At 44.1% G+C, this 27,946-nt stretch overlaps 1 protein-coding gene across 4 annotated transcripts in view; it reads right to left on the bottom strand.

The window, feature by feature from the left end:
- Positions 1–27,946, bottom strand: part of LOC146869296 (nuclear factor 7, brain-like) — a 153,118-nt gene that overhangs the window by 97,022 nt on the left and 28,150 nt on the right. For all 4 annotated transcript variants that reach the window (XM_085647039.1, XM_085647042.1, XM_085647028.1 and 1 more), the window contains exon 5: positions 24,628–24,650. In XM_085647039.1, the coding sequence (XP_085503165.1) occupies positions 24,628–24,650 (23 nt within the window). The remainder of the gene's footprint in view (positions 1–24,627; positions 24,651–27,946) is intronic.

The following is a 27,946-nucleotide window of genomic DNA, read 5'->3' as shown; positions in this document are numbered from 1 at the left end:
ATACCGGCACCCCGACGAACAGAGAAGGTTTAGTCGGAGGGATGGTTTGGAAAGAGGAGCTTCTAATACACAGGATGAAGGTGAGTATGGAACTCATCGCTAAAGGTGAGGAAAGGGTTTCTGGGCTTGATGATAATCACATGATCAATCAGGATAAAGATCTGGATCTCAGGGAGTCAGTCATTGGCCCAGCATCATCCCAAGGAGTAACATTGCCACCTCCGGCAGTCAACCAGGAGGCAGCGAGCAAGCATGCAAAAAGGTACCACCTAGGTACCAGCTAGCCAGGCAGCTATCAGGCCACACACCTAATTGTACCATTCACTTCATCCTGGATATGGTGCAACAAGGGCATATATGAGGCAAGCTCCATGTCTTCACTGTTGAGAAAGACATCCGGCCAGAGATTGTGAGAGGAGACTCTGAGAGCGATACCGGGCAGTGATGGTTAAGAGTCATCTGCCACATACTGCTGAGCAGTCAGTACAAACTCCCAGACCGGCTCACCCCTCACCTACGCCATGCAGAGTTCATGGTGAGACAACCAAAGATCTCTTTCAACAAAGAAAAAAGGCACAAATGCACTGTGTAGCTTCTTTTGAGTTAAAGATGGTGCAAGATGATGGGGATTGTTTGGTGCGTGTTAAAATTGAGGAGGTAGGATAGAGGAGTTTGCTCACAGGATGTGTTGTGTTGAGGGATGAGATGCACCGGGGTGTTTTGTAGTGTGTTGGGAATGGGTAGGAAGAAGGTGATTGTGTTTTGTTTTGGTGTGATGTGGTTAGGGAAGGAGTAGGCAGGAGGCGATTTTTGTGTGGGTATGTAGAATGTATAGAGATTGTAGCCTGAATGAAATTATTTTTAGTATGTGCCTGGTTAGCGAAGGAATGTGAAGAAGAACATTAGTTTGGAGTAATTTGTTAGGTGAGTAGGATAAGGAGTTTATTTTGGCTGTTTTGAGGCTAGAGAATTGTTGCAATTAAGGATTGTTTTGGGGAATTTTCAATGTGCGAAATTACTGCTTGACAAAATTCAGCTGCAATACGGCATCTTTGCGGTACTTCTTGAACAAGGATCCCTGCTCATGATATTGTAAGTTTGTGACATTACTGCAGCACGGTATGCAAGGTGGGATGTGCTGTAGGAGAGTTCAATATACTCATTTAGTCTTATTGAAAGTATGTCAGAAGAATATAAAAAAATATAAAAACACTTTCAATGATACTTTTAAGATTTTATGAACAAGATGTTTTAAGTTATGTTGGATAAACTTAATTTAAGGTAAATGTGAAATTCTATCTGATGCTGACATATGCCACCCACCGAGCAAGCAGGTTTCACGCTTTTAAAATTGTTTTTGTGACCCCCCATTACTATTAGGGATCTGGTGTGTTATATGTTTGTGGAGCAGTAGAAAGGTTAGTATATCATATTTTTGTCATTAGTATGGCCTTGCAGCATTGTCATGTTCAGGTATCTTCCTGCTCAAGTCTTAAGAACACCGTCACAGTCTGGGATCGGTTTTCTGCTTCACTAGTATCACCAACAGGATAATACCAACTGATCAGTATTACCAGCACTAAGCAAGCATCAGTGGTAGAAAGCCTTCTGTTGACCCCTTCTGGTTATATGTTAATTTCTTCTTTTCAAATACAAGTTCTCAATCTATAATAAAACTTGGTCCACTGTGGGTGAGTCTATGAAGATTGATTGTATGCAAGATTATCAAAGATGGATATCTTAAAAATCTGCCAACGCACCAGCTCTCTAGTGCATGTGTCTCATGAGAGGATCCTTAGGACCCTGTATACAAATGGTTAAAGTTATCTCCTTCCACTGTGTCCATTCCCTCCTGCGGAAAGGTGCATAATGGTTAGGGCAAGATAAGCATTTTTCATTTCTCTTGGAGGCCACGGCAGCCCTTAATAGGGCCACCTTCACAGTTCTACTACCTTTATACCCAGAAAAGTGGCTAGGTGACTGGCTTAGACATCATGTTTAGATACTTTGAAATAGGTTGATGTGTGCTGCCCTAGTAAAATTGTTGACATTGGAACCCTCATGGCATTGACCCATAACGCTAACATTACATATCTCTTCTAGATGCGGGTTGCCGCAGGTGTCTCATTAACTATTTACTTTTGTAAAAAGCTGTGCCTAGAGGAACCAATGCTCTTTCCTAATGCCAGCTAATATTGTAGACTGTAAAAAGTAACCATAATTAGTTACAGCATATGGCAAACATGCCTAAAAGGCCTTATAGCATTAATAACCTCTCTTCCCAGTGCCACCTTATTTCACATATAGCCAATTAGCCGCTACCCACATGTCTTCCAGGCCTACTGGTGAGTCGAACAATGGTGAGGCCAAGCTTTTACAGGCCTAGATTTAGGGCTACGCTTTCAACCCCACTAAACAATGAAATCTAGCTCGGCTTTCAGAACAACCAACAAATATGAAAATACGCTTCACTGTAAATTATTGTATGTAAGTGCGTCTCATATATATATTCATTACGGATACGTTGAAATCTTGACTTGGTTTGATTATTTGATGGAGCATCAAGTCCAGCCATATCTGGGGATTTACCAAAGGCTATGCTTTCTTTAATGTATGATTTCAAAGAAAGGTCGCCTACTGCCATCAGGTAAAATACTTAAATTGTGACTTATTTATCAAAATGTATTAAAAAAAAGAGCTAGTGTTTTTGCTTTTGGACTGTTTAACATCCGAATGTCATCTTTGTTCAAAGGTGTGAATTTCAGGGTTTTTAAACTTTGGTTCTTGTCTTATTCTTTTATTAACTATAACATCACTTTAACCTTTGTATTTCCTGTGAATTTCTGTTGGTTTTTGTTTAACAGTTAAGATATTTTTATCATAAATAAAACCATAACGTCACTTTAACCTTTGTGTTTTTTCAGTGAGTTTATGGGGATATTTGTTCATATTCTAAATTTTGCATTTTTAAAACCTCCTTCAGGCAGGCAGCCTCACCGCTATGGCTTACGACTATGTGCAGTGGGGGTTGCGCACATGTCTCCGACCCTCTGCAAGCATCAAACCAGACCCCACTGCAAACTCCCTCGAGGTGTGTGTAGAGGAGACTGGATGCAGAACTATGACTCAGGACAATTTGGTATCTTATTAATGTTTTTTGATGTTTTTTAGAGGTTTTTAAAATATTTTGAGGAGGGCCTGCTCCCTGACAACAGAACAACGAGACCCCGGTGAGAAGCTCTGGTGTCTTTCTTTTCTTTTGGCATTTCTGTCAATCAGCGGGGTGGCTGGGAAATGTCAGCCCGCCACGGCAGACAGTGGATATTCCTCCCGCCTTCCGGGGCATCTGCGTAAAAGGGGAATACGGCCTCGTTTGTTTAGGGGCCATTGGCAGGTTTCCCCCGGGTGCTTTTCCTAGCACCGGAGTGACTAGAGTATTTCCTGGTGTAGGCGGGCACATGGCCCAGAAGCCTACGGGAGGCGCATAAAGCACCATCATTGGAGAGCGGGTGCCGCTCTGTTATGCCATCCTGGGATAATGAGTACTTGCGCAGTACATGCAAGATATGTACAGCGATCATGATTTGCACTACTGCTGATGGTGTCTGATGTGGCATACTGTGGAGTTTCATATATGCCTAAGAGAGGTATGGTGTGCTGTGATGATGCGCTGTACTACAGCTGATTATGTTATGCATAGTATGCTAGACTGGGTCGTGCTAGGATGTTCATGCCTAAGGTGCCTATGCTGAGTGTACCCTTACCAGTAGTTACTGGTTGCTTTTGCTAACTGTGATTCTAATGGTTATGACAGTGGCCCGATTGGCCCTGTTCTGTATATAATCCCCTGTAAAGTACTACCTAGTGCCAGTTGGCACAGTGTTTATTGGTGATTATGATCTACTGTGTTTATGATAATACAAAGGCTATTGTTTATATAACCTTGTGTGGAGTTTCCTTTGTGGTATGCCTAGTGTGTTGCTACTGTGTGTGTGTTGCGCAAACGCTTTACACATAGCCTCTGGGATAAGCCTGACTGCTCGTGCCAAGCTACCAAGGGGGTGAGCAGGGGTTATCTTCAGCGTGTAACTGCCTTGCCCTGACTAGAGTGGTGGTTTCTGCCTGACTTGGGCGCAAGCCATAGCCAACCAGAAATACAATTTCTAACAGATGCACTTATTAAAAGCCGCTAGAGAAAAGCGCCCGAGCCTCATGGGGGGTACCCTTGTAGCTCTACAAAGTTAATATAGAGATTTGGGGACACATTTTGAGGAACTCCATTAATGAGCCTGCAAATCGGGTCTTCCTGAGTTTTGGTGGTTGGCAGTTATTGCGCTGGTTTTCAATAAGGGGCGCTGCCAAGGCCGTTAGTGACTTAGGCTTATTTTACTACTTGACTCTGCTGTAGAGACAGCCAGGCGAGTCATCTTGCAAAGGCTCTTACTTTGGTCCAAGGAGTCTAACATTCTATTGGAGGTCCAGTATGGTTCTAGGACTGGCCTGGACACCTCGGAGCAATGTTTGAACGTACACTTCTTGGTTACTAAATACACTGTCGCTAAGTGTGTCCAATATATTTGGCATTTATGTACCTCTCCTGCGCTTTCGATCGTGTTAACCAATCCAAGCTATGGAACATGATGCCCCAAATGGGAGTGGAGGCGGGTTAGTATATTTAGTTCACGGTCTCCATTTTTACCTGTCTACCTCTGTTCACTATGGGGAAGAGGGTGAGTATACTGACTTTTCCCCCACATAATCGGGGTGGTCGTCAGGGGTGCGTTCTGGCCCCCATTTTGTTTTTGTTCTACATTAACGGTCTTGGAGCAGCTTTAGTGGGTAGAGGGCAGGATTTACTGTCAATCAAGAATACATTACTTCCTGTTTTATTGTATGATGTCAATGCTGTTTTCATAGCTAGAGCCCCTAACGGCCTTAAAATCTTTTTGGACACCTTCTTATGGAGAAATTAAACCTGGAAATCCCTTCAAATCATTCATCATGGCCTGAGCCCCCCAAAACCTGAAAATGCGCTAGTTAGACATAAAGGGAAAAATGATACAGAGAGTAACCCAGTTCCCTTATTCAGTGATTTCCTTTGACTATGTTAACTTTTGGGCTTCCTGCACTTCTCATAGGAAAACATGCTTGTGCCAAGAGGTAGGGTCCATTTGTAAAATGTTTACAAAACTGGAAAAAAAAATGTCATTACTTGAAATATATGAAAGGAAATGCATCCCCTTCTTGACATACGGCACAGGCACTTGAAGTTATAGGGATGCAACTCCCCATCAACTTCAGGAGAATAGGGTCTGTAGGAAGGCACTGGGGAACCTGGTGTCCAGTCCCCATTTTGCCGCACATCAAGAATTGGGCCTCGAGTGTGTCAAGGATCAGATTAAACTTGCACCTCTACTACTCTGGGTTTCAATATGGAAAAATGTGCATGCCCAGCTCAATAAAGAGTGAATTTAAGGTTGCCTGCAACCGAGGAGGAGAAATCTCCTTGGTGAAATATATTAGGGATATCTCCCTTTAGTCTAAGTTATTCAGCCCGTTTCTCCTCTACAGGAAAATTCCAAAATTGGTTTTTATTCTAAAAAGGTTACATTTACAGCGATGTAGACCAATGTTGCTTTTTTTACAGTCTCTCAAATTCCCAGAGGTTTGTTTTAGTGTGTTTTTTTTTTATTTTAAATGTGCTATTAGACAACAAAATAGTCAATTATTTTGAGTCTGTTGATAATAAAATAATTTGATTTTATTGAATTCAAGTCAAGTCAAATTGCTTTATTTCGATAACAAGTATCATAAAAGCGTCAGACAAATCCTTTATAAAAATAGACTGTACAGGTAAAAATTGTCATAAAAAGACATAACAAATACATGATGTTTGATCGATTGGGACATGATAACACATCATTTCATCGTGTTAAAAAATATTTAATTTTTGATAAAAACAAGAGTTAAAAATTATAATAAAAGAATGGAACCCAGTTTGCCTTATATAAGTGACAGTGCATAGATATGTGTTCGAGCAATATTTGATCGTTCATCTTGTGCTCTAGTGTGTTCTCCATGGGCCTTATAATGTGAAATTAGGTCCCCCTTGGTAAAGCTTTATGTCTGACTATCCAGGCGCAATTTAAGAACTTGGCCACTCCGCATACAAAGAGGGTTCTTGCATCAGATTTCAAGATACGTAAAGCAGTGCGATGATCAAGGGTACTTAGTTGTTTGCAGATTGGTGATAGCCATCTAGACCTTGATTTTTCCTACGCTGGACAAGCAAACATAAGATGAGCGACACTCTCCTTCGGTGCCTTGCAACGAGGACAGTCGTCTGTTGTCTGTTTTGGGACGTCATTTAGCAGTCTGTTCATGGACCGGGAGCGATCCAAATCTGAACTGGCTATAAAGCGCCCTGTCTCTTGGAATCTGGATTGTATCCAAATATGGTTCCAGGCTTCTACATTGTTTGTGCTGGAAAAATTCTTCCGTTAGCCTTCCCATATTTGGATTGCTAAAATCCCGGGTATCAATCCAGTCGCAGTAGATATGTTTAAGCTCTGCCTTGCTCGGGGGATTTTGATTGTCCCAGGATTTCTTAAGGCCGAGAGTTGTCATTCATTTCTTGACATTAGATATCCACTTAACCCCATAGTTAACATCTAAACTCATTACTTCTGTGAGTGTTTTAAAATAGTTTGTGAGTTCAGTGGTCCGCCTAAGGCGAGCCCAAAAGAGCAGCGGGCGTAATTTGGCAATATCGCTGAATGCGTACCTACTCATATCATACATCAAGGGGGTTAATGGGACATTCTGGGGTAGCATAACGAAATCCCTCAAAAACTTGCGCTCTGACCTGCATATCTTATCAACATTGTCAAATCCCCATAGCTCGGCTCCATAAAGTGCTGAGCTAACTGGCGTCATAAACTGTGAGTGCTGGGGCAACTGGCCTACTTTGCGAAGAGCGATTTTCTTTACTTAGTGCCCCGACCGCACATTTATGGTTCAAGAGCATTTTGTCAAGGTGGGACCTCCATAGCATTTTTTCTGAGAGTCGAATACCGAGGTAGTCAAACGTGCTGACTCTCCCCAAATGTGTCCCATCTAAGGTGAGATTATTTCTGAAGGATTTGTGGGGGTTAAATGTCATAAACCTGGTCCTAGAAGTGTTTATGACCAGCCCCCGGGAGTTACAGAAAGATTGAAATCTGTTCAATAGTTTCTGTAACCCGGCTGGGGTCTTAGAGACCAGCAGTGTGTCATCCGCAAAAAGGAGAGTAGGTACCTTATCGCCCGCCAGGGCCGGGGCATCAGCTAGAACTTCTTGTAAGAAGCTAACCACCCCGTTCACGTATAGGGAGAACAGGGTGGGTGGATCAAGACTGAACCGAGCTCTTGAGGCAGAAGCCGAGAGCGTTTTTACTTCTTTTAAAAAATTTACGAATAATTTGATTGTCACTTTAACTTGTTGCACGTGTCACTTACTCTGCTCCGGTTGTGCTCCGCGCAGTGGATCTAGCGCTGCCGAGGCCCCCAGAGCAAACAATCTCTTCCTGCCGCCATCTCGGCGAGGCCGCAGGCCACGCCCCCTTCAGAGGCCACGCCCCCCACCGCCGCCCTTCCAGACCTATAAATCATGTGCATCTTTCGGACGCGCAGCGGGCGCGCCGTTTGCGCGCCGAAGGCGCGCCAAGGGTAAGCCCATCTGCGCCAGGTCGGGCCCTAGGGCAAACCATGCTGGCCGTTCCATCTCATACTCAGTACAAGCTCTCAAAGACCTACAGCATCTTGTCCCCCCGGTGTCTCCTAATTCCCACAGCCGTATATACACAGCCGGCCTTATGCGCCCTGCTCTACTCTCTCCATGTGGACGCACTCCTACAGTTAAACCGACCAGGAACGTCACTTCCATCAGGGTGTCCTATCTGAACACCCGCTCTTTAGTAAAACACCGCGAGGACATTTACATCCTGTTGTCTAATAACAACCCTGACATACTCCTGCTAACGGAAACCTGGTTAACATCAGAATCCCTCCCAGATATTCTGGCGGCCCTCCCCCCTGACTATTACATCCTCCACGCCGATCGCCCCGGTGACCGGCCCGGGGGCGGGGTGGCAGCCATCATATCTAAGCGCCTGAACTCAATTTCTTCTTACTCCCTCCCCCTTCCAGAGGTGGACAACCTGCTGGTTAGCTTGGAAACTGACGCCGGTGCCCTCACCTTCCTCCTCTTATACCGGCCTCCACATCCTATGCCATCCTTCTCTACCATCATGAGCGAACAGCTATCCAATCTACTAACGCAACACTCCAGTTTCGCCCTCTTCGGTGACCTGAACTACTGGTTCTACGATACCAACGCCGGCCCCCATGCTATTGAGCTCTTTGAGTCTCTCAACAGCTTAAACCTTACCCAACAGGTCACCCGACCCACTCATGTCAAGGGCCATATCCTGGACCAGATCTGGACCTGCAATCTGGCTCTGTCTAAGCCAGCAATATCCCCTTGCGTCTGGTCAGATCATCATTTGGTTGACACTTCAATCACTGTCGTCGGCCGGATTCCTGCTCCTCTGAGGGCTGGTGGCTCCTCACGGAAATGGAGCACATATGATTTCCAGGGCTTTCTTACTACCCTGGCCGACACCCGCCCAGTCTTTAATCCCACTGACAACATCGACGTTATAGAAAAAGACATCGGTTCCTGGCTGAGGTCAGCCAGCGACCAGTTTGCCCCCCTTACCAAATTCCTCCGCACTAGGCATCATAACTCCCATAGGTGGTTCTCTAATGACCTCAAGCATCACAAATTAAAAACGCGCCAGCTGGAACGAATCTGGAGACGCGATTATTCTAACTCAGCCAGGTTGTCTTACATGGCTGTACGCAAAGAATACAAAACTGCTATTACCCTAGCAAAATCGGAACATTTTTCCAATAGGATCTCGTCTGCGGTTAATAAATCAAAGGAGGTGTTCAAAGTCATGAATGAACTCACCACAGATGACAGAACCCTCCCAGCCCAGACCCCCACTCAAGAAACATGTGACACTCTCAACCTCTTCTTTGTGGAAAAAATCATAAAAATTAAAAACTCTATCCTTTCCCCATCCCAGCCACACTCTTCGGACACCTCCTCCAACAACCCCCTGACTCTTACCACTTTCCCAGCTCTGAACCCTATCTCATTAGCGGAACTCGCTACTCGTGTCAAATCTGGCTCCCCTAAGGACTGCTGTCCGCCATCTGTCTTACAGAATATCTGCCTCAATCTACCTGATTGTATCCTAACCCTGCTGAATGGCTCACTCAGCAGCGGCATTGTTCCTAGCTCTCTCAAGGAGGCCATCCTAGTGCCCCTCCTCAAAAAACCTGGCGCCGACCCCGCGGAACCATCCAATTATCGTCCCATCTCCCTCCTTCCCTACTTTTCCAAATTAATGGAGGCCCACGTCACCCGATGCCTGTCTAATTTTATTGAATCTTCTTGCCACCTTGAGCCCAACCAAGCTGGCTTCAGACTTGCCCACTCTACTGAGGCCGTCATTCTGGCAGTCCTGGACACGCTTAGGAGTAATGCGGACGCAGGGATCTCCCAAGCCCTTGTACTCCTGGACCTGTCGGCCGCGTTCTACACGGTGGACCATAACATTCTTCTCCACCGTGTCGGACAGGCAGGCATCCAGGGCACCGCCCTTAAGTGGGTCGAGTCCTTCCTGACCGGAAGAACACAGGCTGTCCGCCTGGGCCCCTATACCGCAACAAAAACCCCCACGACCTGTGGAGTCCCTCAGGGCTCCTCCCTTTCACCACTCCTGTTCAACCTATACCTCCGGCCCTTGATCCACTCACTTCAGAAATGGGACATTACTGTTTACAACTATGCCCATGATTTACAGATTGTCCTCCCTCTAAACTCACCTCATGCCATCAATACGTTTCAAACTGTTATGATTCATATCCAACATTGGATGAACTTGAATCAGCTAAAACTGAACCCCGGGAAAACCGAGCTCCTTCTCCCCGGACTCAGCCATGCTCACTGGGGTTCGCAGTTCTGGCCCCCTGAGCTAGGTCCCCCCCCCAGTCCCGGTCAAATCAGTGAAGAGCTTGGGTGTGAATATTTTTTTTAAAAAATTTTTTTTTTATTGAAGTTGAGTGGTGTCATACATATTCAAAATACAAAATCTTAACAATGAAAAAATGGAGCCCAAAACTTTCTCATAGATCATACCCCGCTTTCAACAACGGATATAGACCAATCGTTCATTTGCAAATTTCCCATACTCAACAGGCAGACAAGATATTTGTACAAATTAATCAAAAAATGTCCCCCAGGTTTTTTCAAATTTCCTTCCCCCTCCAATCCTCAGAGCGTAACTTCGCTCACTCATCTTTACTCTTCGCATTTTGGAAAACCATTCGTGCATGGATGGAGTTTGATTTGTACGCCAGTTTTGAAGTAACAACGATCTAGCAACTGCCATACAAATATAAATTAATTTAGCAAATGATGCAGATAAATTAAGATACGAATCGAAGCCATAGAGCATCAGTTTTACATTTGGAGATATCTGAATATGACAATTAAAGCTTAGAAAAACAAAGATGTCATCCCAAGATGCTTTAACCATGCAACAATCAGCGATTACATGAGTCCAATTTGCCGGGGCGAAGTTTAAGCAACGAAAACAATTCGGAAGATAATTACTGTACATTTTAGCTATTGCCGCCGGAGTACGATACAGAAGCCATTTTCCAAAAAATAACATTCTGCGCCAGTTAGCTCCCCTTAATGTGGAAAAATTAAGCTTATTAATAGTTCGCCACGTAGACAATGTCAAAACATGGTTTTCTTGTTCCCACCATTTTTTTACAGCTTTGGCGCCCGGATCCCTTTGTCTTGATTAAGCAAGGCAACGCTTCCACTCTCCGGGTTTCCTTATCAAATTAATATTAAAAAAGAGATCATTGTTTAAAGAAGAGATCTGAGTAAACGATGTGGGGGCATGTTGCTGAAGGGATTGATAAATGTGAGTGTAAGACCCGGTTAACAAAAAATGACTTGGAGTTAATAATCGCATCTCCGGCGGAGTTATCCACCTTGTATATTGCAGAAAATCACCCACTTTGCTAAATCCATCTTTTGTTCAATGACCCATTAAATCAGAACCAACCACCTGTCCATAAAATGAAAGTAGATTAAACAATGAAGATGAAGAATTAAACAGGGAAAGAGAATATCTTCTGAGCATAGCCGTACGTTTCCTAAAAAACCAGGCAATTATTTTGTACCTGACCAATTTGGGAGATTTAGGAACTTGAAGGGGGGGAAAAATTTGACTTTCCGAGAAAATTAAGTCAAAGAAAAAACTAATAAATACGTTAGAGTTTGATATTGGAGATTTAAATCGAGTCAAATACTGAGCAAAGTAAGCGTTATAATAATCTCTAATATTCGGTAATGCGAGGCCTCCGTTGTCTAAATCCTCATAGAGAGTGTTCAGCGCAATACGAGGCGTTTTGTGTGCCCACAAAAAACGCAAAAATATAGATTCGATTTTAGTAAAAAAACTACCCGGAAGAAAGCAGGGAATCGTTGAAAACAAAAAATTAAACAACGGTAAAATTGACATTTTAATCAAGGCAACTCGGCCCAAAATTGATAGTGGTAATTTATTCCAGCGAGTAAGCATTGAGCCAACTTTCTGAAGGAGGGGTTCAAAATTAAGACTGTAGAGATCTTTAACTGAGGCTGTGAAGAAAACCCCAAGATATCTTTTGGGTTTATTATTAATGCAGCCCCTTAAATCCGGATATAATTCAGGTTTATGATTACCACAAACCAATATTTCTGTCTTTTTTTTATTAATACGATAACCCCCGAAAGTCTCAAATTCCTCAAAGAGCTGAAATACACGAACTTGTGACTGCAAATCGGATTTAATAAGAAGCATAATATCATCAGCGTAAAGTTTTATTTTTGACATTGATGGAATCGGAGGCGAAATCTCTACACACTGCCGAATTGCAATTGCAAGAGGTTCAATAAAAAAAGCGAAAAGAATTGGAGATAAAGGACAACCCTGGCGTGTACCCCGATTAACTGACACAGATCCTACTGTCAATGAATTAATGATAATATTAGCGTTGGCACCCGTGTTAAGATTACGAATAAAATTAATAATAATTAATGGGATGTGAAAGTATTGCAAAATAATAAAAAGAGTCTCCCAGACCACCAAATCAAAAGCTTTTTCCGCATCAAATAACATAATTAAAGCTGAAATCCTCTGTGTCTGAAAGTAATCCAGGGCTTCCGAAAGATAATGGGTATTAGTCATCAGTTGTCTGCCAGCGATAAACCCATTTTGATCTTCATGAATCAAATCCGGGGCAATATGGTTAAATCGAATAGCGAGTAATTTAGTAATGATCTTATAGTCCGAGTTTAACAGGGTAATGGGGCGATATGAATTAGGATCCTTAGCGTCCTTCCCCTTCTTCAGAAAGCTGACCACAGTGCCCTCGCGAAACAAATCTGGGATAGAAGCTCCAGCAAGCATGGAATTGAGGAGTTGTAGAAAAATATCAGAGAAGGCAGGAAAAAAAACTTTAAAAAATTCCGCGGGTAATCCGTCTGGGCCGGGAGCCTTCCCTGATGGAAATTCTTTCACTACCGATTGCACTTCTAATAAGGAAAATACACTAACCATATTTAATTGCTCCGATTCAGAAAGGGAAGGGATCACATCCTTTCTCAGAAAAGCGTTTAATTTTAACTGATCTATTTCATGCTGATGGCTATATATTCTTTGGTAGTGAGAATACATTATCTTACCTATCCCATCCGAATCAGTCACATATTGATCAGTGACGGGACAAATTAAACCCCAAATTAGATTGGAGGCAGCTTGTTCTTTGGCCTGCCAGGCCAGAAATCTACCCGTAAAATTACTTTCTTCGTAGACTTTCTGATATTGACTACGAAAAAACGCCTCTCCTTGCTCAAATAAATAAGTACTAAATTCACGTTTAACTTCATCTAGTTGATCTTTAATATTCCTAGAGGGATTTTGTTGTTTTAAAGCACTGAGAACCTGTATACAATGTTCAAAAGAGTTTTTTATAGCCCTAGCGGCGAGGGATGTGGCAGCATCTTTCCCAATTATAATTCCACGAATAAAAGCCTTTAGGGCGTCCCAAATAATACTGAGAGGGGCGGTGCCAGTATTGCGAATTATAAATTCTCTAATCATATCTTTGAATTCGGAGACCCATATTTCATCGTTAAGATATAATTTATTAAAGACCCATCTTTTAGAAGACCTTCTAGTATCCCCTAAAATAAATTCCCTGATAAGCATAGCATGGTCAGAAAATACATTATGCACCGTATTAGAAAAACCTAACCTGAGATTACGTGAGGCAAGAACAAAATCAATACGGGATGAAGACTTAAATCTACTCGACCAGCAAGTATATTCCTTTTTAGAGGGATTGTCTAGACGCCAATGATCAGAGAGATCCAATAGTCTTTTATAGTTAGAGATGGTCTGGAAGATTTTAGGTTTAAGTTGTTTTTTTGGTTGAGACGATGAATCCAGTTTGGGATCCATTAAGACATTAAAGTCGCCAGCCATCACAATATCCCCTGACACCGTCAATAGGGATTGGATCATCTCTTCAAAAATATTAGATCATCATTTAATGGGCCATAACAACTGAGAAAAGTAAGAGGTCTCTGTCTATTTTTGACTCTGCAAGAGACCCAGCACCAATGCCCTGAGCCCCCAGCTTCTGAGTGAATGATTTCCGCATGTATGTTCTTATTTAAAAATATCGCCACCGCTCGTTTAGATTAATTGCATGATGCGAAACACCGATACGAAGCCCATGATTTAAACATTGAAAACTGATCTATCTTAAGAGAGGAAATATGAGTCTCCTGTAATAGGATTACAGAGGGATTTTTTGCCTTAATCCAAATTTCAACCGCTCGCCTTTTCTTAATATTATTTAAACCATTGACATTGAAAGAAAACAATTTCAAACTCTCCTTATTTGGCATTAACATCTTAAATGATCTAATTGTAAGTCGTCATCAGGCCTCATCTTGCCCATATTTTAAGATACGTAATAAAAAAAGGAACCTTGCACCATCAACTTCATTTTTTGATATAACCCCACAATCACCCCCATCACTATCACCACCCCATGCCCCCCATCACCATCCCCATCCTCACCCCCCAAAACCCCACCCGCCAATGGCCCAATTCCCCCTTCCCACGCTGACCATCGGAACCTACCCCACTGCATTGGGGTGACCTGTCGCATCCCCTGGGCCCCCTGGATTCCACACTTCCTTATGCTTTACTAACCCCTCCCCCAATCCTACCAAACAGTCCGCACCCCAAAAGAAAATCAGGACTTCTGACATTTAAGAACACAAAAAGAGCTATACACAAATTCCTCCAAGTTGAGACTTAATTAAGAATTCAAAATCTCCTTAAGCAAGTCCCTTGCTGCTGTAATATCGGATAGCATAAAGATTTTGCCTTTCACTAAGACTTTGAGTTTAGACTGTTGTGCTATCGAGGCTTGGGCCCATTTAGCTTTAAATAGCTGTAGCATTTGGACAAACTCTTTTCTTCTCCGAGCAGCAGAAGCGGACATGTCTGAAAAAATGCGGCATTTCACCGTTTCATTAACAAAAAATGGTCTTTTCTGAATTGCCGTCGAGAGAATAGTCTCTTTAATCCGTATATCAGAAAAGTTTAATAAAATTGTACGAGGAAGGGAGGAATTTGGAAAGGGTTGAGCGGGGACTCGATGAGCGCGCGTGATAGTTAGGTCACCCTCATGATTGGGAATCACTTTTGATTTTAAAAAAGAGGTAACCCACTGCAGCGTACTAGAGCCTTCAAGACCTTCGGGAACCCCCACTATGCGAAGATTTGATCGACGATTATAATTCTCTAAATCATCTAGTTTAGATTCTAGTAAGCGTGAGGCAAGGGAAAACTGATTTGTATCTTTTTTGACCTTAATCATTTGATCGTCCAGAGTAGAGATTCGGATTTCAGCTTCTTGAAGACGGGCAGGGAATGTGGAAAAGAGATCCTCCATTTTGTCCAGACGCTGATTGATCAAAACGAGTTCAGATTTTTGAAACCTCTTCAGCTCTCGGACCTCGTCGAGAATTAGGTTTAACATATCTTTAACTGACATCTGGATCTCTCCGACAGTCTCAGTATCCAAATCTAACAACGGACTGAGCGGACTGTCATTAGAACCAGAGGCTACCGGAGTAATTGAAGGCTTGTCGAGACGGAGTGCAGTTGTAGCCGTATTTTCCAGAGTCAGAGCCTCTTTCTGAGTATCATCCGTGATTTTCATAGAGTGTACCAAAAAGTTATCTTTGAGTGAAGATATCGAAATTGTAGAAGGTACAGAAGGTGCCACGTGGTTGGGCTTATGCAAAAAATTTGAGGGTTGAATAATTGAGGAAGAGGAGGAAGAACAGGCTTTAGTAGAGATACTTTGGCAAAGTACAGCATTTTTCTTGTCAAAAAGAGGAAAAGGTTTTGCGCCCTTAGACACCTCCGTTAAACCATCTTGTTCGGTAGTGGAATCCCGAGGAGGTGAAGAACGTGCTGCCTCTACGCTGTGAGATACCTCTAAATCCGGTGTGATTATTGACACGGAACTGTCTCTCAAAGCTCAAGTGGGTGCGGTCATCTCATCTTGTATGTACCAGCTCCGGAAGATCCGCAAAGTTCGCCACCTACTTCCGCCCGCCGCACTCACCCAGGTCGTCATCTTGCTAGTACTTTCTCGTCTGGACTTTTCCAACTCCCTCTACCACGGTCTCCCACAATCTTTGCTGCACCGCCTTCAGGTTGTCCAGAACCAAGCGGCCCGCCTCAATCATAAAACTTCTAGATGGCAATCGGCAAAACCTCTACTTCACAGCCTGCAGTGGCTACCAATAAGCCAAAGGGCAGCTTTCAAGGTGGCCTGCCTCACATTCAAGGCCCTCCACTGTGCCGGCCCCGCATTTCTCAAATCCCTAATCACTCCCCACCGACCAACGCGCAACCTTCGATCAGCCCACCTTCATCTGCTAGTCACCCCCAAAGCTAAAACCAAGAAATTCGGTGGTCGTCGCTTCTCCCACCTAGCTCCCGGATTTTGGAATCCTCTCCCTCTTTCCATCAAATCCAGCCATTCCCTCCTGAATTTCAGAAAATTACTCAAAACTCACCTCTTCCCACCCTTTTGTTAAAAACATCGTCACTCACGCTTCCCTCTCACTCACTCTGTCTTAAAGCGCCATGAAGCCTTTGGTGTTAATGCGCTCTATAAATTGCACTTAACATAACATAACATCACACAGCCCTGGCGTACTCCCCTGTTTACTGGAATCCTTTCCGTCAGCTAACCTTGGGTCCCCCATCTCACCTGTGCATATTTGCCCTCAAGGACCCTGATCAATAAGTTAAGGATTAGTGGAGGGATGCCCAATTCTCCTAATATTTGCCAACATCTTTTCCTGGGGACCAGGTCAAAGGCAGTCCTTAAGTCTATAAAAGCAAGGTAAAGACTGCCTCTGCCGATCACGACGCCTTTCCAATAAATCAAAAGAAGCCTAGAGACCTGATCCACCATACCCGTGTTGGCCCTGAATCCCGCTTGGTATTTGGAGAGGATATCTTCATCCTCAGCCCAGGATTGAATCCTCTGCAGCAGGACCCTGCCAACTACCTTCTCGATAACGTCAATCAGACTAATTGGTCTGTAGTTGGCAGGGTCCTGTCTGGCTCCCTTTCACCTCTGCCCCCTTCCATGATTCCGGTACTGGGCAACCATTAGAGATGGAGTTAATTAAAAGTAGAATGTAAAGTGCCCAGTTTTGTGGGTCTGCAAGAAACAGGTCTCAGGGAGGCCGTCTGGTCCCGGGGCTTTGGCGGGAACTATCCTACCTATGGCAGTTTCTACCTCTCCCAGCGAGAAGAGTTTGCTGTTGCTACCATCAGAGAGAATGAGGGGGTAATCGCGTGGCCATTCCAGGCAAGCATCATCGGGCCCAGAGGAGAGTTTCCCAAAGTGATCGTACCAATCCTGGGATGGGATATGGTTGAGGATTTGGTCTGGATCCCTCTTGTCTGCCCTTCTAAAAAGATTCCAGAAACGATTGGTATCCCTTACTGTACTAGCATCCTTTCGATCCTGCCAGAGGTTCTTGTCCCATTTCATCTTTGCTTGAAGCAAAGCCACTCTATAGTCTTTCCTTGGGATTTTAATCATAGGACACTTCTTACTTCTGATTGCTGCAGCTAATGCCTGTCTTTTGAGTCTGCAATACTTAGTGTACCATGTCTGCCTGCTCTTTGCTTGCACGCCGGGTTTGTTATGCTTGTTAGGTACTTGAAAGTATGCGCAAATCTGATTAATTGTGCTCAGGTGGATAATAGGGACATTTGTAAGCCCGTTTGTACTTGTCATTGCATCCTGCAGCTTTACAATATTCCTACACAATACTTCCCTAATTCCATCTATTTTTGGGTCTTGTGCGGCAACCTTGTGCCATTTGAGGAACCTTCTGCAATTTGAGGGGACCACCTCTTTAGTTAACGATAGCATGTGGGTACTCAAAAGAGGACAGGGAAGGATCCATGGGGTCTCCATGGTCACGCAAAGGGGGTTATGATCACTGTCCGTTGTATTACCCACTACCATGTCTATTACATTTCCCCATAGTCTTACGTCTAGTAAGACGTAGTCAATGCGGGAAGGGCAACTCACTCTATTATAAGTATTGGCCCCCTGGGCATCTGATATGATTCTATCATTTGCTGCCCTTAGGCCCAATTCCAGGGTAAGGGCATTGAGCTGAATTGTTACCTGCGACCATCTTTTAAAAGGAGGTAAACTTAGTGGGGGAACAGACCATTTTTTGTCATCTTCCTCGACTCCCAGCATGTCCTCTACGCTTAGCGGCTCGAAGGTACAATTAAAATCTCCTGCAATTACAACTCCAGAGTATGACAAACAACTAGATAAACCTTATTCCAATAACGTAACAATAGGTGAAGGTTTGCCCCCTGAAGCCCCCTTATATAAACATTGAATAAATCGAGCATTCCCCCCCCTTGGACCCTTGATAGTGAGCCTCATGATGTCAGAACTTGCGCTTTGTTGTGCAGTGATTGTATAACCCAAGGCGATGTTCACCTAGACGATCAACCCTCCTGAGGGGCGCCCTTTCCGTATGGTAATAGCTGGTGAGTGGAAACAGCTATAAACCCCATTTACATAGTGGAACCAGACTCCAAGTTTCTTGAAAAACACAAATGTCAAAGCCCTCTATCAGTTCGTTCCAGTGGGGCAATGACAATTTCTTACTGAGCCTGGCGATATTCCAGGAAATGATATTTAGCTGATGTGGTAAAGCGGATCATGGATTAGGTCTCTACTGGGGTGTGTTGGCAAGGAGACGCAGGGGCTGATGGCGAGACAGTGAGATTAGAGGCTGTGGAGGGATTAGCTGCGTGGGCCCCCATGATATCCAGATGCTGGTGGTTTCGGGCGGTAGTTTCCAAGCTATTTGTGAACGGCTCTGGACCAGTAGGGATTCGGTTATTTTGGAGACTGTATTTAGTTACTGAGGGGGTAACATCTAATTCCTAATGTGACAGTGATTCGCTTTCCAGTCAATCGGTGGCTTCTAATCGAGTACCTCTGCTTGGGGCCCTCGGTGGATACTTATCATGTGACCTGGCTACTGATGTAATAGGAAATCGCCTGAACTGTATAGCTGAGGAGCCAGGGGGACAAGTGCAGTACTCCAGTGTGAGAAGATTTTCAGCCAGATCGGCCTTAGTCAGGGTGAGCTCGATGCAGTCCAGAGGTTGAGTAATGGACGTGCATCTCCGAGCCCTGACGATATCTTCTCGTATGACTGAGCGACAGCCCCTAACATGACGGATCTAATGTATCGATTTATTAATTAAAGAATCTTCGTTTTCATAGCTGCCCGTTAGGTCTAACTTGGGGACATTGACCATAAAAACGTTTTGTGCCTGAGGAAGGGGGGGAATTACTGGAGAGCTCCTCTGATCTTTTACATAGGGAAGTGGTAAACTGGGTGGTCTAGTGTGGTTTATAGTGGCCTGAGAGGGGGCTGGATTCTGATGGTTAGCTACAGGGTTGTCAGCCTGTTTTAGCATGGAGGTTGATGGTGCCTGCTTAAGTGTTACTGAGCGAGACAAAGAAGGTCCATTTCCCATTGGGACTCTTTCTTCATAAGTGGGTAAGCAAGCTCGATGGGCCTCTGGGAGTTGTTCGTGCAGGGGGTATACAGGCAGCTTGTGCTTTTGGTGTGTGTCCTTTGACGATAGGAGTTTGACCGTAATGGTAAGCTCTTCAATCATATTTCTCATGGTTCCTATCTCCAGCCTAAGGGAGCTAACGAGCTGGAAAATGCGGTGAGATTTCCTCTTTGCTAATCTCAGTTGGAGTTGTGGACAGTGGTTGCAACATCTCAACCCCAGAGGCATCGGGCATATCTGCCAAAGCTGCAAACCTGTTCGAGCAGATAGTAGGGAGGCCGGTTTGACTCTCACCGATGCTAATGGAGAGATTTGTTGGTTGGGAAAAAGAATCATGGGAAAGAGAATCATTCACCTGTTCTACTCTATGTTCCAGTGATGCGTCTTTACTATGTGTTGGTGCTCCTTTCCGGGAGGGCTTCCGGAACATTGTGGGGATGGTAGTTGAGCGGGGAGGGCTTGCGCTTTAGGGGGCGATTGAGTGTTAGTGTGGGGAACAATTGGTTCTGCTTCTAAGATGCCTTCGCACTCATGGATAAGGGTGTCTATTCCATCCATCAGGCAGTTACTGGCAGCATGTTTATAGGATTTTTTTGCCTTTTTCCCCTTTCCTGCCCCCCCGTTAGGGCCATATCCCGACCCCGCTCCCTCCATCGTTTTCCTTTTACCCATCTTTTAGCCCCTGATAGGTTTGTATGGCACGGTGCTTGCGAAAGCCCCCAAGGTGTTTGTACCCGCAGTGCCCCAAGTCACAAATTGGTTTGGAGAGCTTATTTGCTAAGTCCAAAGGCCCAGGACAAAGAGGATTCTGCGCCTGAAATCCTCGAGGCTCTTCCTATGAATTATGGGATTATCAGACTGGATCGCAAACTTAACAAGGGGGGGGATAACCATTATCCATAAACTAGCGATACATTGCTCCTTAGAACCGGCAAAGATCGAAGCCAGCAAGGCAGGCTTCTTCACAATCAAGGCGGATAAGAGCTATGTTATCAAGGGCTATCTAATTTATAGATCTCCGGGACCTAGCTCCTTGTTTGCGTCTAGGCTCAGGGAACAAGTCATACAACCGGTACTCCGATATTCCAAAGTGCTGGTGTTGTGGGACATGAATCTACACTTTGACGATATGGACAATTCCGCAGCGCAAGAGCTCTGTCAGGAACTGGCAGCACTACATTTGTGGTTGCAATCCTCTCTTCCTACCCACCAACAGGGCTGCTTACTGGATCCAATCTTTGCCAATTGGGGGGGCTAACAATTGATAGACCTACCGCTGTCCCATGGACCAACCACTACCTAATCCCATTTAGCGCTGCGGTACCCAACCCCCCACCCCTAAAGAAGGCGGGTACTGGGAGGATGCAGAGGAAATGGGCAAATGTTTCCGCTGCCAACTTCAATCAAGCCCTCCAGATCGGAGGGCCACCAGGAGGCAAGGATATCAAAACTGCATGTAGCGCGCTAGACAAAAGGATTACCGAGGCGCTAGACCTAGTTGCTCCTTGGCCGGTTAGTGTCCCTAGGAGACAGTCAAATAGGTCCCCATGGTTCAATGATGAACTTAGGAGAGCAAAGTCCTCGTGCAAATGCTCGGAACGGATTTGGAGGAGAGACTCCTCCGAACATAAGAAGTCCGAATATAAAACAAGGCTTAAAGCCTATCATTCTCTAATAAGGAGGACTCGAGCAACCTATTATAATACTAGGATTGAGCAGGCTGAAAACTCGTCCCGAGAACTGTTTGTAATTCTTAAGGACATATCATCACTTACCAGAACCACGGCGCCAAACATCTGCTCAGTAGAATCTTGCAACCTGATCGCAGAGTTCTTTGCAGAGAAGGTAGCAAGAATTTACACCACCTTCCCGGACGAGGCACGTAACGGAGGGGGAGAGGGAGCTGGTCGCCTCAGTATGGAGAAGACACAGTGCCTCTCCAGATTTGACCCCCCATCTGACGACAAACTTAAAAACACGGCCTTCGGCATAAAGTCTGGGTCACCAAGGGACCCAAAAAAAAAAAAAAACCCTGAGAGACAGCATGGAGATCCTGGTACCCTATATTGAGCACCTTCTTAAACTCTCCTTTGAATCAGGGACAGTCCCAAAGCGATGGAAGGAAGCGGTCGTCATCCCCATTAAGAAAAGGCTGGTGGTAAATGCGAGCCAGTTGGACAACTACAGTCCAGTCTTGCTCCTGCCATATTTCGCTAAAATTGCAGAAAAGGTGGTCAACAATCAGATAATCACGCAAATTGATAAGCTCAGCCTATTACACCCCACACAATCGGGCTTTCGGGCAACATATCCTACTGAGTCAGCACTGCTCCTATCAACCGAAACAATCCGCAGACACACAGACGACGGCCAGACGGTGGCACTGGTACTGCTGGACCTCAGCACCGCCTTCGACACCGTCGCCCACCCACTTCTCCTACAACGCCTCAAAAGAGGAGGGCTGGACGAATTGGCCTTGGAATGGATGAGATCCTTCCTACAGGATCGAAGCTTTCAAGTGTCTCAAAGTCCGCACTACTCTAAAAGCATTAGGCTGGCCCAAGGGATCCCCCAGGGTTCTATTCTCAATCCCACCCTTTTTAATCTATATATGGCCCCTCTAGCTGACCTGATTACGAAATACAATATTACTATCGTATTATATGCGGATGACACGCAACTAGTGGTGTCACTATCGCAATCCCATGAAAAGGCAGCCATCAACTTTTCCACCTGCTTACAGGAACTAGCTGTCTGGATGGCAAGTAATTGCCTCAAACTGAACGGCAGCAAGACGGAGGTTCTAATAGTAGGCAAGGCTCCTTCCATATGGTACTCGGCATGGTGGCCACAATCCCTGGGTCCCACCCCCCCCCCCAATGACCAGGTTAAGAATTTAGGGATGTGGCTGGACTCGAAGCTCTCCTTTGACCACCACACCAGAATTGTTGCCGGGAAATGTTTCGGAATAATGAAGGGCCTGAGAAGGACGGTAGATGTGCTCCCCGTAGCCTCCAGAAAAACCCTGGTCCATGCGCTGGTAACATTTCACCTGGACTATGGGAACGCTCTATATCTTGGAGCAAGTGGGAAGTGCATACAAAGACTGCAATGCATTCAAAATGCGGCTGCTCGTCTTGTTTTGATGCTACCCAGGAGGGCTCCGTCCACGAACGCCCTCGCAACCCTACATTGGCTCCCGGTGAGGGAAAGAATTCTTTTTAAAACGCTATGTATCAGCCACCGCATTTTGAAGGGAAAGGGACCTAGCTACCTACACAGTCTACTGACTCCTTACACCCCTACCCGTGCTTTGAGATCCCTGGGGACAGGACTGGTGAAATTACCAGTAATCAAAAGAGCAAGAATGGGAGGCTTGCCGCTAAACACTGGAACGGCCTCCCTCAGACACTTAGGTCAGAACCTTTGGAAAGGACTCTCCGAAAAAAACTAAAAACCTGGCTCTTCCACATATAGTTCTCTGAGCCTGTAGGTTTATCTCATGTTACCAAAACAAAATGGGAGGCTAGCTGAAGCACGGTAACATACTAGTTAGTATAACCAGGCGCTTTAGAAACTCATTTATTATTATTATAATAATAGAATCCTCACTGGTATCTTCTAACAGCAAACAGTCCCAGATACAACAGTTAGCATAGTACCTTGCCAAATTGCATCGCAGCTCAAGAGTTGGATGAAAGGGGGGTGGCCCTGGCCTGCTCCTTCCTGACAATGACGGGCAAGGACGAGCCCGCCCTTGGCCCGAGCTTCGCCCGGGCGCGTCCCATGCCGCGGGTTTTGATTAGCACTTTTGAGCGCGAAGTCAGTTCCGCCCTCTCAGGTGTGGTGAGAGAGGACTAGCGTTGCACTCTGGGACTTGGAGTCCCACCAGAGTGTGTAGGCGCACTGCGGTGTTCCCCAGCAGCAGGAGCAGGATTAAAGGTCCCAAACACCCAGGCAGCCCAGCGCAAATATAGCGTCCCGCGCCGCGGGTGTTGTTTAGCGCTTTTGAGCGCAAAGTCAGTCCCGCTCTCTCAGGTGTGGTGAGAGAGGACCGGCGTTGCTCTCTGGGACTTGGAGTCCCACCAGAGTGTGTAGGCGCGCTGCGGTGTGCGGGGTAAGAGGTGACAGCGTTCCCCAGGAGCAGGATTAAAGGTTCCAAGCACCCAGGCAGCCCAGCGCAAAAAACATTACTTAGCTTTTGTACACGTAGATTTCCAGGATTGCGGTAGAAGAGTCCCGGTGCCCCTCGAGGATTGGATGGTTCCTCCCAGCCTTGATACTCTGTGAACGAAGAATGCGTGGCAGGTAATGGAGTCGTCGCTTGGGCTTGTCTTGAAATGCTTAGAACCTGACTGCCTGGAAGAATGTGAAATCTGGTTCTCTGTTGGCTCAACTTCTTTTGCACTCTTCTGGTAGTGTCCACCTCTATCCTCCGCCATTTTGCTAGAGAAAGTTTTACCGTCATGTCAGTTTATTTATTGGAATTTATTTTATTTTAAAGATGTTTTATTGTTTTGAAAACACATCAGTCACGTATATGTTCTTATTGTATATATTTATTGGAATTTTTAAATGTCTTTGCTTGAGTATTTTTATCTTGTCTGTTATGATTATTTTATATAATCTAATAATGATTGTATTGATTGATTCATGCTTAAAATGTGTAGTTACTGGGTATGTTTCATCATCCTTCCTGATGGAGCAAACATGTTCTATCATTTTTTTTTGTTTTAATGGTGTAATTGTGCTTCCAGTATATTGCATGCCACAAATAAAGCAATCATATACACAACATACGTTATCTTATAATTGATCAAATATATTATACAAAATTCCTTCCCATTTTTACCTATGACCTGTTTATATTTGTTCGTAATTTAACTCAGAAACAATTTAGTCTCCAGAACAATAGAAACCAGCATACGTCAACCTAATTAGTTTCCACTGAAGTATTCAACATTGATAACCTATGTTTCCTTGGTATCTGATATGTTCCACTCTCAAACATGTAATACAATGTTTTGAAGGAAGGAGGTCAGAAGTACAGAGTCAACTTGTAATCAGTGCCAGTGCTTATTTATGATGTTCTGTAATGGAAGGCTTGGCAGTTCAGTCATTCACCCTACCCCGCCTTTCCCACTCACATTGAGCTGTTTTAGTCCTAAGGTTAGAGCCAGGTGATGTTTTTTGCGAAATGCAAATACAAATATCACATCACAAGCATATCAATGACCAGAGCAGGACATAAGATTTCAGTAATGAAAAGTCAGCTTACCTGCTCTTCAGCTCTGCAGCAACCTGTACAGGAGTAGATACACAAATAACATTAATGACCATATTTATAAAACACGCTTGCCAGCTTCTAAGTGTTCACAATTTAAGCTTACCACATACATTCTTGGAAAACTGAAGTTCCTAAAGTTAACATGAATCTTTCAGGAGGCAAAATATTTATCGGGGCTTCTTAGCTTTACTAACTAGAACACCACCACCCACCTAGTAAACACCATCTCCCTAGTCTACAACACCCCTGCCCTTCATCCCCCATTAGATCACATTCCCACTAACACAAACTACTTCCTTAACTCATATTCCCCTTATACACCCTTTATGTAGATGGCATTCCTGAAAGCACTACCTCCATGCCATACACCCTCAACAACACAACAATTGCCTCGACCGGACACCACCTCAGTATACCAGTAATCCTTAAAATCCAACATCATTAGTTAAGCCTACCTTGCTAGAACATACACCTTTGCCAGCCCACACCACCTCGCCGTTCAAAAGAATGTATTAGAGCGCTACCTCCATAGTGCAAGATATCTGCACAATACACCACCTCGCAAGACCTCGTTAGAAGAATATCTCCCCAGATGACAACCTCTGTAGATCACAACTACCTCATTTTACACCCTTCATCTTGTACAGCACTGCAAAAATGTAGGTTCTTCTTCAAGGTGGAACAATTGCCATGAATTCTCAAAGTAGGGTGGAACAAAGCCTTCTGTAGAAATCAGATCCCAGACGCGTTTCTATATATAAAGGTGTATCTTTAATGGCAGCACAGCGACATACATCTTGCCTCCAAGACCAACCAAGGAAAACTAAAACTCCAAGGCATTCTGAGTTCTAACAGTGCCTAGCAACACTGAAGCACATTCAAAACATAACACAAATGGTAATGCAAAGGAAATATGACACATCTGCCCTTTTTACAACATAACATTAATAAATTCTAAAATCATTACATTTGCGGGGTATACGCCTCACGTGGAAAGTATTTTTGACTCTAGATGCTACAGACTCTGTTGGTTCCTGTTCAAATCTGCGATCAAAAGTGGAACATTCATTTTCCAATTCCTCAACCAGGTCATGGGCATGGTCCACACGCACATTAACATTTTTGATGTCTTTACACTTTGCCACACGTCTAACATTCCAAACATTACCATCCTGCGTGACCACACTGCTCATAATCACTTTTACCAATCTGGCATACCTTTGGAGATAATCCCAGGCAACGGAATCTTGACCCAATCTTCAACATGAAAACAGGGCCTCTCAACTCTCCATTTACTATTGTAGCACTGCTTCATTTTACTTTGTTTAACTTCCACTTTCCTGCTGACTCGTTCCACATCCATACCATCACATTTCTTCTCCCATTTCTTCTTGAACCATCAAGGACACAATTTAGTGGTGGGATTCCTACCTTTGAGCAATTTAAAAGGACTAACCTCAGTGATTGTGTGGGGCTTGGTTCGATACATCCAAATCTTTTCCCTTAATTCATTCTTCCATTCACCACCACACTTCCGTGCACCAGTTATCCATTCATTAAACACTCTGTTGAATCTCTCCACTTGACCGTTCCTTTGAGGTTCATACAACGCAGTGGTCATTTGGCGAATGCTACAATGCACCAGAAATTCTTCCATCTCTTTAGACTTGAATTGGACACCATTTGTCCGTTATGAGTACTTCCGGGTACCCTTCTCTCGCAAACATTTCCTTGAGAAATTCAATGACCACTTCTGTGGTAACATGGCTGACAAATTTTACTTCGCCCCATTTTGAATGATAATCAATAACCACAAGAGCAAACCTAGCATCTTGTGGTAAAGAATGGAACGGTCCTGAGATATCCATGGCAACTTTCTGCCAAGGAAACTAAGGCCCGTCCACAGGTTTTAAGGGTGTTGGAACTACCTTAAGACTTCTTTCACTATTCACATAATTCTGACATTCCCTTACAACTCGATCTACCATCCTGTTAAAGCCAGGCCACCAAAAACTGGCTCTGATTAACCTTTTCATTGAGGACATGCCAAGATGTTGTCTATGTGCTAACTGAAGAACAACATCTTGCTTTCCTGCAGGGGGAATACATTTGCCACTTTTGAACAGTAATTCTCCCTCAAGTTCTAATTCATGTGCAACCTTAAAGAAAGGTAGTACTTCTGGTGATAAAAAACATTTCTTGGGTCATCCTTTCAACACATACTCTTTTACTTTATTCCACAATTCATCTCTCTTGCAGCTATCTGTCCAGACCTCCTCATTAATGCCCACAAAATCCTTCTCAACAAAATCACCAATGGATGCGATGATGTCTTCTTGATGTTTTCTAACATCTTCTTCTACATCATTGCAGGGTAACCTGGAAAAACAGTCCACTATGACATTATTTTTCCCAGGTACGTACTCCACCTTAAAACCATCCTCTTGAAGTCTAGACATCAACCTAGCAATAGAAGCAGTGGCATTTCTACCACCCCCAGGTGACAATATATGGAAAAGTGGTTTGTGGTCTGTCCTGAGTAAAAAAGGACTTCCCCAAACATAATTGTGGAAATGCTCAATGGTCCACACACAACCAAGTAATTCTTTCTCTATTACTGCATATTTCCTCTCCGCTTCATTCAATGTCCTTGATGCAAACGCCACAATCCACTGTTCTTTTCCACATCTCCTGGACAACATGCCTCCTAAGACATACATACTAACGTCCACAGTAATTACACATTCCTTACCAATACAAAATGTTTTGAGTGTGGGAGCTTCTAGAATGTCATTCTTGATCTGCTGAAATGCAAATTCTTGCTGGTCAGACCACTCAAATTTCACATCTTTTCTGGGTAGAACACGCAAAGACTCCGTCTTTGTTGTAAAATTATTAATAAATTTGCTATAGTATTCGCACATCCCTGCGAAGGAAAGTAACTTTTCTCTGGTGTCAGGTGCAGGAGCTTTCACCATAGCATCCACCAAAGATTTCTTGGGAACAACACCTATTCCAGACAAGTTGTGACCCAAATATTCTACAGAAGAGTGGAATAACTTACATTTAGTTTTTTTAAGTGTCAAACCATGATTCTCCAATCTTTTGCACACTTACCCCAGATGAGTTAGATGTTCTCAATGATCTTTGGAATACATTTATTTAGAAAATTTTGTATAGCGCGAACGTGACCCTCGAGGGTATTAGCGTGCTTTACATGGAGATAACACGATTAGCACTTGGTCTGATCAACATGCAAACATATGCGTAAGAGACAAAAAAATCAACGAATAAGAAGAGGCTAACTGTG

The sequence above is a fragment of the Triturus cristatus genome, chromosome 1_1 (assembly GCF_964204655.1).
Source record: "Triturus cristatus chromosome 1_1, aTriCri1.1, whole genome shotgun sequence".
NCBI classification, from domain to species: Eukaryota; Metazoa; Chordata; class Amphibia; order Caudata; family Salamandridae; genus Triturus; species Triturus cristatus.
This window is presented reverse-complemented; position numbering and strand designations above follow the sequence as displayed.